We start from the raw sequence: 14,477 nt of genomic DNA on the forward strand, positions 1-14,477 counted from the left end.
TGCAAATAAAGAGTGCAAGGAATTCCTCATTTCTTGATCAACTGAAAGAAAGCAACCTAAGTCTCCATTTCAAAAAGCTGATTCAGATATCAGATGGGGTAATTGATCATTAAATACAAATAATCTACATTAAATTATCTACTGAGTCTTCCCATTGGCTTTGCTGTGTTGTCAGTTAATAGCGCATGCTGCAGCTACCCTTGAGGTGTTTCACAGCATGGTCTTGGGATTTGGTTTGTCTAGAGAAGGAGCCGCTGGCATGCGCTGCATCTCCCATCTGGACACCCACCTGGGTCTCCTGCCATTATCAGTCTGGAAATGGGCAGAAATGGGGCTCTGAAGGGATATCCTTGGCCCTGGAGCAGGGTATCCATGGCCTCACCCAGGACAGAAACAGGGGATGCTGGCATATACATGGGCTCCATAATCTAGACAGGATGAAACACTGAATTCTAATAAGTCCAGGATTTGCTTTTTTCCTGATGAGTTGGTCTTGGAAAAATAACCAAGAGATGGAAATACTCTCAAATGAGTAGGGAGCCAGGCTGGAAGTTAGGAGACTCTTATTCTAGTCTTTGATAGACCATAGAAGTCTGATGTGGCCTTAGGCAAAGTATGTCACTTCTGTGAAACACAATGTATGAGCTAGCAGACTCTTGTTATTGCAAGGGTGAGTAAAAGGTGAACAACCGGAAAGAAAACACTTTCAGGAAATAGAATAACAAATTCTTGCCTGTGTCCCTTCAGGCCCAATCTTAGGGAAATAGGATATGATCCGGAAAAGGAAGTCTTTCACTTTATTGAAATTGCTCTGGCCAATACTTGAGGACTCGTCCACCAGGAAAGCAATATCTGCTTTGAACTTGCCACAGACTGCAAAGGCAAGAGAAGATTTCCGTAAATCGTGAAGTCTTAAAGCAGAAGTACATTTCATTGTGTTCATAACAACGAAACAAACTCAAGCACAAATATGTCTTGTGATGCCAAGTGCTGGTGAATAGGCAGCCCTTCCCCTATGGGCAGTGCTATATGGTTTGTGTCTTCCCCTTCACCAGTGCTGGTTGCCCTCATGGGGAGTATCACAGCAAGAGGATCACTAACTGGCTCTTGGGGCAGTTCTAGGACAGTAACAGGTGTAACAATTTGTTCTGGACCTTTAGGACTGCCATTACTGGGGGGAAAGTACTATCTCCTGCCTCACCAGCACCACATCCAGCTAGCACTTAGACTTGATGGGAAGTCTGGCATACAGAGGAACACTGATCTGGAGAGTCCCTGTACCCTGGATTTAAATTCCCTTATCACACTATGTCATAAATAACTCTTCATATAGGCAGCTAAAATTCCATCTTCAAGGAAGATAGGTCTTTTCATTCCCCAGATTCCACAGGAAGGCTAATCCAGAAGCTCACTTCTTAAAAAGACTATCATTTGCAACTTTTTAATGCCTAGCTTAAACGTCATTGTAGGCACTTCCCTTGGTGTGGGCTAGCCTGCAGCATTCTTCTCCTGTCCTGATGTTAGCCCACCAAATGTACTTCCAGATGGTATTCAAGCCCTCTCTTGCAGCCTTCATTTGGCTGAATGAGCAAAATACTTATCCAACACTCAGAGAATAAAGACTAGTTTTGGCTCCTGAGATCAGAGGAGACCACGAGACTTGGTGGTTTTGATCATCATCCTTGAATTCACACATGGATACACACTCACTTGGCCCAGGCAGAGTAGTCCGTGGTGCAGACACTATGGTGGTTGATATCAGGGTTTCTGAGGTTGGTTTTAATGTTGTGTTGGTGCCCGGTGGAAGGTAAGTGGTTCTTGCATTGCTATAAGCTGTGGAGGAGGACCTCATAGTAGTCTCTTTTGGAGAAGTAACAGGAGATACTGGCAGAGATGAATCTCTGTGAAGTCCCGCTGTAAGAGACAAGCAAAAAAATGTGTTTGCTGAACCCTTTCTAGTTAGATGCCACTATCTTGCAAGGAAGCCAAGAAATACGTCTCAGTAGCAGTTACCAAGGAGAAAATGCAACACCCAGCACCCAGCCTTCATACCTGTATGTCCAGTGAGTGTTGTCTCTGGTCCCTCAGTCTCTCCAAAGACTGGCCTTATAGAAAACAAATATGTTTCTTTGGAGTTCAGCCCTGTCACTCGATACGATCTAGAAGCTGCTGTTAACAGTTTCTGGGAAGGATCAGAAGCTGGAAAAAATAAAGGAAGAAACATTCTTATTTGTTAATGAATAGAAAGTTTCCTGAAAAATAGGACCAAAATTATTTGAGAAAGTTGGTCACACACAGTAAACAGTTTTGATTTTAAATAATGACATCTGTGGAAACATCATAACAATGTTTTGACGGTTTATGTGTTTTAGTTTGGAAATGCCGAAGGATGACTTTTGATGTTGTTCAAAGTGAAATTTGTGCTTTTCATTCTAAAGTAGCATTTTCCCTTAAAAAAAAAAGATAGTTTCCAGGGAAAAAATTAATGAATGTAGATAATCTGTTTTATTTGCATTAAATGTTTTTGATTACCCCCCCAAAAAAAGCCTTTGAAAGGGAGGTTTCACCCCCTGAAAGAGAAAAATTCTCTTGCATTTTACTCAAATTCTTCTTCTCTTCACCCCATTCCTTCAGGCAGACAAGTCAAAATAATAATAATTAGCTGAGATGTTATGCTACACTGATTGAAGAGATTCCCTGTATGGAAGACACTGACAGTTCTGCTGAAAAACAGATCTATGGCACAGGGTTGGACCGTTGTGAATCTGAGCAGTGTAATAATCTACTACCCACCCCCCTGCCTGACCTGGAACCCTCACTAGGAAGTTCAGTTACTTGTTCCTTTGCAGCCACACCACTGTGTAGCACTAAAACCAGTTCTAGCTACCACACACAAAAAGCAGTGGACAGCCTTGCTTCACTGGTAGAGACAGATGGATCACAGCCTGAGACCACCAGAGAGTGGAGGACAGGGTGGATTTCACATATTGAGAAACAGTGTGTGCTTACCACACTCTTACATTGGGACATGCAGGAGACTACTGGCAGACTGAGGCAGGAGGTACAGAGATTATATCCAGGGGGATGTCATCTCCACACATATGGAGGAAAAGAAGGTGATCAGGAGTAGCCAGCTTGCATTCACCAAGGGGAAATCCTGCTTAACCAATCTGATAGCCTTCTGTGATGGAGTGACTGGCTGGGTAGATGAGGGAAGGGCAGTGGACGTTGTGTACCTTGACTTCAGCAAGGCTTTGGACATTGTCTCCCATAACATCCTCCTAGAGAAGCTCAGGAAGTGTGGGTTAGGCAAGTGGACAGTGAGGTGGATTGAGAAGTGGCTGAAAGGCAGAGCTCAGAGGGTCGTCATCAGTGGCGTGGAGTCTAGTTGGAGGCCTGTGGCTAGTGGCATCCCCCAGGGCTCAGTGCTGGGTCCCATTCTGTTCAACTTTTTCATCAATAACCTGGATGAGGGACGGAGCGCCTCCTCAGAAAGTTTGCTGATGATCCCAAGCTGGGAGGAGTGGCTGACACACCAGAGGGCCGTGCTGTCATTCAGAGAGACCTGGACAGGCTGGAGAGCTGGGCAGAGAGGAACCTCCTGAGGTTCAACAAGAGCAGGGGCAGAGTCCTGCACCTAGGGAGGAATAACCCCATGCACCAGTACAAGGTGGGGGCTGACCTTCTGGAGAGCAGCTCTGCAGAGAAGGCCCTGGGAGTGCTGGTGGATGACAGATTGACCATGAGCCAGCAATGTGCCCTTGTGACCAAGAAGGCCAATGGTCTCCTGGGGTGCATTGGGAAGAGTGTTGCCAGCAGGTCAAGGGAGGTGATCCTGCCCCTGTACGCAGCCCTGGGGAGGCCTCATCTCGAGTCCTGTGTCCAGTTCTGGGCTCCCCAAGACAAGAGAGACATGGAGCTACTGGAGAGAGTCCAGTGTAGGGCTACAAAGATGATCAGAGGGCTGGAGCATCTGCCCTATGAGGAACGGCTGTGAGAGCTGGGCCTCTTCAGCCTGGGGAAGAGAAGCCTGAGGGAGGATCTAATCAATGTGGACAAGTACCTGAAGGGAGGGTGTCAAGGGGACAGGGCCAAACTCTTTTCAGTTGTCCCGTGTGACAGGACAAGAGGCAATGGGCACAAATTGAAGCACAGGAAGTTCTGGCTGACCGTGAGGGGGAATTTCTTCCCTGTGAGAGTGACAGAGCACTTGAACAGGTTGCCCAGAGAGGTTGTGGAGTCTCCTTCTCTGGAGATCTTCAAGGCCTGCCTGGATGCAACCCTGTCTACCATGCTCTAGGTGACCCTGCTGAGCAGGGAGGTTGGACTAGATGATCTCCAGAGGTCCCCTCCAACCTTACTGATTCTATGACTCTATGAATGCTCAGCACAGCCCACAAGGTTGGGAAGCACACACTGGAAGAGATCTGCAACCACTGAAGAAGGAAGATAGTCCTTACTGGAGGTGGGTTTTCTAAGAAGAGTGATACTAATATTTTGCAAAGGATAGCAAATGATAATGCTTAAGGTGCAACTGCAAGACTAAATAGGTTTTTGAGTACTGATTGTGGTGGATGCCCAAACCCACAGCTTTGGTGGTCCAATTATAGTCAAGAGAAGGCAGAAAGAAGAGGGAAGATGCCAACGTCCAGCTGAACTTCTCCAAGGTCCCTTCTGTCGTGTCGGGGAGGAATGTTGGCTCTGAATGGGGAAGTGTGGGTTTAGTTTTGTGAAAAACTGGACACAGGAGCTATATAGCTGGGATGATGTCCAGCTGAGCAGAAGCTGAACAAGTCTTTTATAGGACAGGCTGGCTTGGGTAGGGTAGGGAAAATGGCATTAGATGAGCTTAAAAAGGGGGCAAGAGAAAGAAGTAATGAACAAGCACTCATTTAACAAAAATCAAGTTTCTGAGAACAAAATTAATCAAGGCACCAAGAGACACAAAGAGACAAAATTCTTAATTGCTTTTATACACTAATGCTGGCAACCTGGGTAATTAAACAAGAGAAATTGGAATTACTCACTTATGAGCATATGTTTGACCTCATTGTTACCATTGATACGTGGTGGCAAGAGTCATCTGATTGGAATGTTAAATCAATAGTTATAAACCTATTTCAGAAGGATTGATAGAGTGAGAGCAACGTGGGACTAAGTGTGGCGTTATCCATTTCTAAGTCCTTGACAACTCTGAAACCAATGATTCTGAATACTTACGGATCGATATTTAACAGCATGGCACAGGAGGGGAACAGTTGCATTAGATCACTTAAAATCACCCCAGAGAATTGAATGTTGAACTCCCTAATCACTTATCCATAATGTGCAGAGCAAAAAAGATGATGTTATCACAGGAGACTTTATCCTGAGTGACACATTCTGGGAGTCTTAAGCTGTCAACACCAAAATGTCCTTGGAATTAAAAAAATTAAAGCAGATGACCTGGGAACTCAAAAAGCTTTGCAGCAAGCACAGGGGAGTTCTGTGTCAGACCTGTTCTTTATCGACCTGTGAAGATGAACTGATCAGTAGCAAAAAGTTAGCACCTGAAGTAACAGTGACAGGCGACCTGCTACATCAAAATAGACTAAGGCCCAGTCCAGGAAAAAATGATAGAGCCAGTGCTTTAAAAGGGCAAACCACCCAAAGAAAAAAACATTGCAAAAAAGAAGCACACACTAAAAATTGTGAGTAGTGATTAGGAAAGTTTTTAAAGCTCTTCTCTAAATAGTAAAGCTTTTAAACAGATACAAAATAAATAAGGTTGCATTGATGTCAAAACCAGCCCGTGCTCAGAGAGAAAAAAAAAAGGAATAATAACATTAATAAGGATCACGAATTGAAAAGGGGATGTTAAGAGCAACTGTTGAGAGTTATATATCAAAAATAGTAGAAAACAGGTAAGCGAAGCCAGAGAACATCAGCAGGATGTCACAGCCCATGATGAGGGCTGTATGAAGGTTTGCAGTTCAGAAGGGCTTGACATCATGGGCACGGCCGCTTGACCGCTCTGTGAGTTTGCTGCGACTATCCCTGATGGACACGCGGTGACTTTTGGAACAGCAAGTGCTCTGGAGGAACAGACTCTGATAACGGCAACACACAGGCTCTTTTCCCCGAATTTTTTATGTCTCCATTTCCTTCCCCTGAGGACTTTGAAGGACCAGCTAGGTCATCTTGTGCACCTCCTCACTGAGTCAGGCGGTTTCCAGTTCTTTCTCTTTTTCACACAAAGGAGGAAGCAGAGATGAAAAGATGTCATGTATGGGAGTCCCTGGGGCCAGTCTGAGAAGCACTGGTGCTGATGTGATCAGTGACAGCATCACTTACCCCAGATTAACCAGAGAATACTCAGAGACACAAGTTGTGACATTTCAGCCAATCAGCCAGCCACTTAAGGCTGGTAATGGAAAGAAATTTCCCCTTTAATACCTGCCACTTGCATCTTCCACTGCATCAGCTGGCTCTAAGACCAGGTGCTGAACCGCACAGACCACAGAGCAAGCCAGGCCTGTTCTGTCCATGATATTTTAAACTAAACCTATACTAGCAATGGGGCAAACAGATATGGGAGAACAGTAGTTTTACCCATTTTTTTCCTAAAAAAAAAAGAAGGCTTATATGATGTTCTCCATACAGGTTATTTGTCCCTCTTGTCTTATCCCCCTTATTATGAATTTCTGAACTCACTGGGCAATTTGGACCAAACTTTTGATCAGTTCTGAGCCTAAAGAGGCCTCTGTTTCATGATGTTGCAGAAAAGCTCTGTAAGGACAGGTGATGGTGCAGAGAAAAGAGGGTCCTCCGATGCCCTGCTCTGGGGAGAAGGCTACAACAGTAGCATAAATAGTATTAGATACCAGAGAGTCCACATGGGATGGGAACATTGTGGGTGCCCAAACTCAGGAAAAGCTTCAACCAACAACCAGATCCTGATTAAGCTCTGCAAGACACAAGCCATAGGAAATCTCCTGTTCCCAGATGTTTGCTCGTGGAACCACTTGCTACACTATGTGCTCTATCCTCCAATCTTCTTGGTGATGTGGCAGCTCACACAGGAGAGGTCCAAATTACAAATTGTTCTTTCTTCTCCCACCAAAAAAATGTTACCTGAGGACAAGCGCCATGTTAATAAGTACATTGATGCTCCAGGAACAGCCGTCCAAGCCAGTGAAATGCTGGTCTCTGCAGCCTCCTGCACTGTGAACTCAGTCACTTTGGGTAAATCCACTGTTGGATAGAGAAAAAGAAACAATGACTGTTTTTTGCCTGTTTTTTGCTCTTGTTTTGCAGGCAAAGCATGGGGTGGGTAAGTAGAAGCTACCATCGAGACCTTGGCTGGGCTAAAACAAAGCCAATGCATCTTTTGGAAAGCTAAAATTCTAGCCTCACTGAAATCAAAGGCAAAAAAGTCCAGATAGGAATTACAAGCCTGAAGCACATCCCTGAGCCAATGAACATGATCTGTCCACAGCTCCAGCGCCTGGTAAATCTCTCAGATCATATCAATCCCACAGCGCAAAGATGTGTGTGCAAGGCTGCAACCAGCTTCAGAAACCTTCTGCCTACTTAACTGCAGGACGAGAGGAAACATTCCCCGGAGCATTGTAAGGGTTTTTCGAAAGCTGAATGAATCAGATGCTTATTTGGTGGGAATTGGTAGAGTTTTCACAAATAACTACCATCAGATCTTTAGCCTGGACTGCTGTGTTTTTCTCCAAAGCGATTCTGAAATCTGATCCATTTGGATCTCCATTGGGATTCTGCACTGGGAATGAAGTTTTTGGCTGCTCACTTGTGCCAACTGCTAGTGCTCCCTGAAACCACAGTACAGACTCAACACCCCAAACTTCTCTACCACTAGATCTCCAAATCTGCCTGTTCCAGACCATCAGTCAAGTTGGATAACATCACTGAATCATGAGTGGTTTGGTAACGGTAACCAAAGAGCTTCCAAGGTAATGGATCACAAAATCAATATTTCACAGTGATGGTCTGCAAGCAGGAGAAGACAAGTCAAAGCCCCCATGCTTCTCAGCAATAAGAAGAAAGGATCAATGCACATTTTCTGACACACTGGCTGGTGGGAGCTGAGAAGCTGTAACGTGTGTGACAGTCAGTATTGCTCCTCTTCCATTCCCACCTCCTGTCGCAGCCCCTGGGAGGGAGCTGCCCCCTGCCCCAGCACTGCAGTAAGAAATGCTCTTGTCCCACCCTGTAGTCCCTGTACTCACAGGTTTTGGCTGTGAGGAGTGTCGGGCTTCCCTCCCGTCCCTCAATCATCGCAGACACGCAGATGGTGTAGGTGGTGCTCTCCTTCAGCTTGGGTATTGTGAAAGAGAGGGTCTCTGCTGCAACCAGCTGGGAGGTTTCCAGGCCACCTGACAGCAGTCATTCCCAAAAACACTGTTATGTAGCAAGGGCAGGGCAATTGCTATTAACAATTGTTACAGCAGTTTCCTCGCACAGATCTTAGGGGAAATGGCAAGGGAGGAGTATTATTAGCTCACTTTTCATATGAGGATACTGAGGCATGCGCAGGTGAGCAATCTGGTCACAAAGGCATCAATATGCTGCTGGAAGGGAGACCAATTTCCAGACCCCCAGCTATGACTAAAAATGACTGATGACTTTGTTACAGACTGAAACCTGGTTAATATTCAGGGGTTCAACCCGTCCCTTTTGACAAGTCCATGGAATTTTTCAAATTATAGTCCTTATCTACCCCAATCACCTGTGGGAAAAGAGATGACTCGAGCTAATCTCCTATGTTATGAGTATCCTTGTACTCTATCCTCATATCATAACTGATTAAAAGAGCAGGATGCTTACCACTGAATGGGACCCAGGATATCTTATAGTGAGTTACACCAGGAAGCCTCCTCCAAGACACCTTCAAACTATTTATGCCAATATCGGTAATCCTCAGATCTTGGACAGTCTGGATAAGTTTGGAGTCTGCAAGAGATGCTGCAAAAATCAACCAGAACGAGATGTCAGAAGTAAGAGCCCCAAGTTACACAGAGCCAAGTTCCTAGCTCTGAATCTAGTTCCGAAGCTCACAGGCTTCAGAGCCTGCCTTCTCGAGACTGCTGTGGGTAAACAGAACTAGGCCGTGCATTAGTACACCCGGGGCTGCCTACGTGTATCAAGGCTGGTTAACATGCCAGCATGATTCGTCTACGCCTGTAGTGTCAGCCGTACCACCATGGACCATTGCTTCTAGCTACGGTGGCTACGCGTGTAGCACAGCCAACAGAGTCTCTGGTGCAATGCACAGGTCCATGATTCTAACCATGATGTCTACACATTAAGGAGGTCTTTCCGTTAGGACATACCTGTGTGGTGAGTCAGGGTCACCTCTGGCCCCTCAGTCTTGCTGAAGACAGCCCGAATGCTGACTTTATACAGGGTGTCAGGCAGCAAGTGGTCAATCCGATATGCCAATACTCTGCTGCCCAGGTACTGAGTCTTGGCAACTTGCTTTTCTGTAATGGAGAGAGTACTTCGGAGTTTGTAGCTCACCAGTGAAGCTGGTGGCATCTCCTCCAAGAGAAATATTCATTCTTTGCTGCACTACTGTTTCAGAGCTTTGGGGTTATCTTCATAAATACAAGAGCATGAATATAAAAAGGGAAGAAACTAAAACCAGTGGGTGCAGGCTGGCCTAAGTTTCTTAACAGTGAGACCTCTTTCCTCTCCCAGATAGTGGGGTGAATAGTCCTGGGGTCTGTCATGATAATGGGACCTGCCACAGTTTGTGAGTTTCCATTTTGCACATTGGAGCTCTCAACTGGGAAGTGTTACAACACCAGCATTTGGTGAATACCCCGGCAATGTTCTTGCAGTCCAACCAGTCCATACAAGCACTGCAAGGTGAAACCTTCTGGTCCTGTGGATTGCATTTGTATACAGTTACAATTCATTAATTACATGCCAGAAGTAACATGGATGGAGCAAGGCATCCTTCTAATGCCCAGCAATAGACCAGGAGTTTGGAAAGGTATCTCCCATGGCCTTGAACATAAACCTATGTCTGTGCCTGGAACAAGCATGTGCACTCCTCCTCTGCTCACCTTTGCCTGCTCCCACAGGGCTCCATGTGACTTTAAATTTGGTGGCAGCTGCTGTGGCACTCCATGACAGAGACAGGCTTGTGCTGGTGTAGGATGCCACCTTGAAATTGGAGACGTAGCCCAGAGGAGCTGCAAAGTGAGGACAGCATTAGACAGTGCCCTGACTACTGCCCATCAGGGCTCCCCGTGGGCAGTATAATGAGGACAAAGTCCTGGAAAAGGTTTAGAACTTGTATCTCTGCCCATCTCCTTTGTCACATCATCCTCGTCCACACAGATGCTGGTTTGTACTACTTGAGGTCTGGGCCCCAGGAGTACTAAATGTGTGCATCCTACCTCCCTTAACACCAAGGAGTGTTTTATGCTCTAGCTCAAGTTAGGAGCAACTCTGAGAGCCATGTGCCCATACTATCACCTCAAGGGAAACACTTGTCACCAGGCAACAGCTGGCAGGAGGGACCCTACTGTGATGTTCTTCTCCCTGAATCTCCCTATGGTTCCCTGCAGCAGAATTTTCCCTGTTCTCTCCTCTTTTCCAGCTGGATTTTTTGATAGAGCAGAAGAGTTTGGCCATTTTTCTAGATTTCTGAATGCCTAAAAGCCCAGTGAGTGCAGACTGGGCAGTTTGTATTTGAAGCTCTGCCCACCTCCACTGCACAAGAACTGATCCACTGCAGAGCATGCTGACTCCAGTTTGCATCTGAAGACTCCCAGGCAGAAAGCCCAGAGCTAACTCACCAGGCACAACAAGTCAGCAGGGCGAGGGACCATTAGGTGCCACTGATGCAAGGTTAACATGACAGGAGAGGGGTGCAGGATGCCTGGTGTATCGCCTTTATAAGGATATACAATGTTGAACCGGCTATGCAAGGGCTGCATGGTAACTACTTGAATGCTCTGCCCATACTCACACGTCCGGGCTGACGTTGTGATCCCTGGTCCTTCTACTGAGCCAAAGAGCACATAGAGGGAAATCACATACTCAGTATCATGAGACAGGTTTCGGAGCTGGTAGGCTGTGATTGACTTGTTGAGGGCCAGCTGCCGAGGGCGGTCTTTGCCAAAGAATTCTTTGGGAAAGAGAGAAAATAAAATAGAAAAGGAGGAAAACTGAGGAGCCTGGAAAGCAGTTCTGTTGCATACTGGGAAAGACATGTTTACCTTGTAGTCCATCTTTGACCTGAGAGAAGCTCTGTTCTAAGACATGTGTGCACATGTCCATGCGTGTGTTTGGGCCCCTCACTGAGCAGGATCTGGGGAGGGGCAGTCAGACAGGAGCTGGGAAGCCATGATGAGGGCATAGCCCCACTTCCTAAAACATAGTTCCTAGCTATTTCTTCCCACTCTTGCAGAAGGGAGAAGAGTGGGGTAAGGAGACACCTCAGCAGCTCTCACATCTGGGACCTTGCCAGACCCTGAATAACTTAGTGCAGCCTAGAGGCTGTTCCAAAATGTGCTCTGACCCTCCTCATGATCTCTAGGGAGACGCAGAGCCCTTTTGCTGACTTACACCAGGACTGAGGACTGGGGTAAAGTGATGCAGGACTCCTGCACTGATTGGGATATGCCTAACATTGGGATCAATTTGAAGATATGTGCTGTAGGTACCCTGCCTGCTGACACTGAACCAGTACCAGGAGTAATTTCTCAGTTCAGTTCATGCCCTGAAGTGGGACAGGCTGCTCAGACCAGCTAATGTGCTGGAGTTGCCCCTATATCTACAATTCCCTGACATTTCCAGTGCTTTATCTCCCTGTGCTACAGGGAGAGGTGTGGGTGATGCAGGTTGAGAGTGGGTTCTCACCTGGTGTAGGACCCCAGACCACTTTGTACCCTGTGGCCCCAGCAACAGAGTCCCAGGAGACCAGAGCGCTGTTGATGGATATCTCACTCACTTTCAGCATCTGGACAGTGCTCGATGCCACTGTGAGAGAACAAAGTTGTCAAGTTGCATCAAAGTCCCAGCGGTTTCTAACTGGCCCTAAAAAGCTATGATGACTCAGACTGGTATGTGTGACAGATTACAGACAGGGTGATGACTACAGATGACACCAGCTCTGAGAACAGAGAGCCTGGCTTGTAAAAAGAGCAAGCAAACGGATTTCTGCTATCCATCTGCTCTTCAAAAGCCAGCTGTGACCTTGGCTGGAGCCACACAGCACGTGGCACCTCTCCAGCACTGCTAACAGAGCCCTTCCCAAAGTGTCCACGTGTTTCTGGTCTCTGTGTCTGTACCAGTGAGTAGCTCCCTCTCCCTCCGTGTGGCATTCCCACTCTAAAGCAGGACATGGTTGCAAAGCGGACAGAGGGAGGAGCCCCATACAAGAGACGCAGCAAGCTTCAAACAGGTGCTTGGTCACATGGAGAGAAAAAGAACTTCCAGGAAACTCTGAAAGACCATCCCAATGCCAGAGCAACCCAACTTCATCAGATTCGTCTGTTCACCATGTTTCAGTCTTAATCTGAGCTAAGAAACCCCAGAGAACCTTAAACTTAAAGCTACCCCTTTAGCCTTAGTGCTAGCCCCAAACTTCTAACAGCAGCCCCTCCTGGCTTTCCCATTAGCTTACACTGACCCTACTCCTCACCCTGTCCTTTGCCCAGAGACCTCAGCCAGCTTATCCTCTTCATATAGCCTGGTTATCCATGTTGTCAATGGATTTCTCTCCAATCTGAGGCCCCTTCTGTCACCCTACCTCCTACATCTCCCCACATCTGGACCCTACATGCAGCCCCAGCCCTTCCTCCAGCTCCCTCCTAGATCTCCCTTCATGGACTTAGCACAGCCTCATTCCTGGGCTGTGTCCTCTGGGCTGGTTTCCTCTCTCTCATCCCTGCTGCAGGGCACTTACCAGTAGTTGCTTTTCTATTCACCACTGGCCCTTCGATATCGCCAAAGATGGGGTTGATGGTGACGGTGTATTCTGTGCCAGGCTGCAGCCCCTGGATCATGTAGTAACTGTAGGTGTTGCCGAGGTTCACGTCCTGGATGCTGCCCTCTGCAAAAGGAAACCGTGGCTGAGCTCCCTTGGTTCAGGCTAAGAAGGGCCATCTGCCCAGGATATGTGTGATTACACGAATGACCATGCAAAGACTACACAGCAACTGCTGTAACTTTGAACGCATCACCCAGACATACAACTTGGTCTTAGGAGAAATGAGAAGAGAAAGGATGCTTTAAATGTACTTGGGTGGCAGGGCTGGATTCCTGCCTCCACAGGTCTCTCTGTCTCCATTCCGCTCTGGTTAAATGAGATTGAATAACGTCTTCCTCCTAGCTTGTGTATGTGCCAGCAAGGTCCTCAAAGCCAGAACCACATAGATGCAGGTGCACTATGCACAAATCTTGGCTAAGATGCTGGTTTCTATACAGCTAGAAGTTACACTCAGCTTCTTGGGTAGACCTCAGTGATTACTGACAGGTCAAGGCAGCTCAGGATTTTTCAGGCCAAAGAATGAAGTCAGCAACACACAAACAGTTGCGTGTAGGTATTGCAAGCAGTCCCATAGGATGGTGTGTAGTCTGCCCAGCCCAGTGTGAGTTGGTACCCGAGCTGTGCTGCCCAGCTCCTGCCTTCCCCGTAGGACACAGGAGCTCATTGATGCCATACAACACATTTTTCTCAGGGTTAATCCTTGCTTTGTATCTCTGCTCTAAACTATCAGCTGCTCAGCTACATGTTTCAGCGTTGCCCCAGAGGGAGCTGGAGCTGGAGAAGTTAACACCTAACCCCTTCGGGTTGCACCTTGTTTTGCAGAGGGGGTGCAGAGGTGCAGGCTGCAGCAGGTCTGGAGCTTGGCAGGGGGATGCTGCCATTTGCAGTTTGGTCACTGGAGGGTGCCATGTCCCCATATTCAGCTCCACCAGCACTCTGCACCCCATCCCCCTCTCCCACCCCACACATGGACCTTCTCTCCAAATCAGCCGCTCATTTATTTTTATCTATTCTCTGTCCTAGAAGTCAAAAAAAAATCAACCTCCTCCATTCCCTGGGATGGATGCTCTGGGACAGACATAAGGTGTTTTTTTTTTCCTCCTTAAAACCCTTATATGCAGGGAGAAAAGGGCAAGAAGTCACTGTAATCTGTGCATAACAGCATGGGGTGACTGCAGGCAGCCCCCCTTCCCCTCGCCGTGGAGCCAGGCACCAGGGAAAGCTGGCCAAAGAGAAATACTGTGTGTTACTGTTAGGCAGCAAGGCTGCGTTACGCGCAGACACTCAAATCAGTCTCAACGTCACGGTGCCTGTAAAGCCTGGCCCTGTCCTGGGAAAAGGGCTGGATCGTGGGTGCAGGACCCTGCAGCCTGCGTGCTCAGCCAAGCCAGGATGAAGCCCTGACTGCAGCCATCTGTGGGGCCAACTGGTGAGAGTGGGCTGCCCCCGGGCTTTTGCCACC

General features: G+C 47.2%; 1 protein-coding gene across 26 annotated transcripts in view; it reads right to left on the minus strand.

The window, feature by feature from the left end:
- Positions 1-14,477, minus strand: part of LOC134142700 (collagen alpha-1(VII) chain-like) — a 131,067-nt gene that overhangs the window by 87,938 nt on the left and 28,652 nt on the right. For all 26 annotated transcript variants that reach the window (XR_009958955.1, XR_009958957.1, XR_009958959.1 and 23 more), the window contains 11 exons: positions 12,932-13,078; positions 11,884-12,003; positions 10,991-11,149; positions 10,080-10,208; positions 9,342-9,491; positions 8,836-8,973; positions 8,238-8,384; positions 7,114-7,233; positions 2,053-2,199; positions 1,711-1,914; positions 734-873 (listed from right to left, as the gene is read on the minus strand). Coding sequence is in view for 21 of the 26 variants with exons in the window: in XM_062580175.1 (XP_062436159.1) it covers positions 734-873; positions 1,711-1,914; positions 2,053-2,199; positions 7,114-7,233; positions 8,238-8,384; positions 8,836-8,973; positions 9,342-9,491; positions 10,080-10,208; positions 10,991-11,149; positions 11,884-12,003; positions 12,932-13,078 (1,601 nt within the window). In the remaining 5 variants the exon portion in view is untranslated. The remainder of the gene's footprint in view (positions 1-733; positions 874-1,710; positions 1,915-2,052; positions 2,200-7,113; positions 7,234-8,237; positions 8,385-8,835; positions 8,974-9,341; positions 9,492-10,079; positions 10,209-10,990; positions 11,150-11,883; positions 12,004-12,931; positions 13,079-14,477) is intronic.

The sequence above is a fragment of the Rhea pennata genome, chromosome 1 (assembly GCF_028389875.1).
Source record: "Rhea pennata isolate bPtePen1 chromosome 1, bPtePen1.pri, whole genome shotgun sequence".
NCBI classification, from domain to species: Eukaryota; Metazoa; Chordata; class Aves; order Rheiformes; family Rheidae; genus Rhea; species Rhea pennata.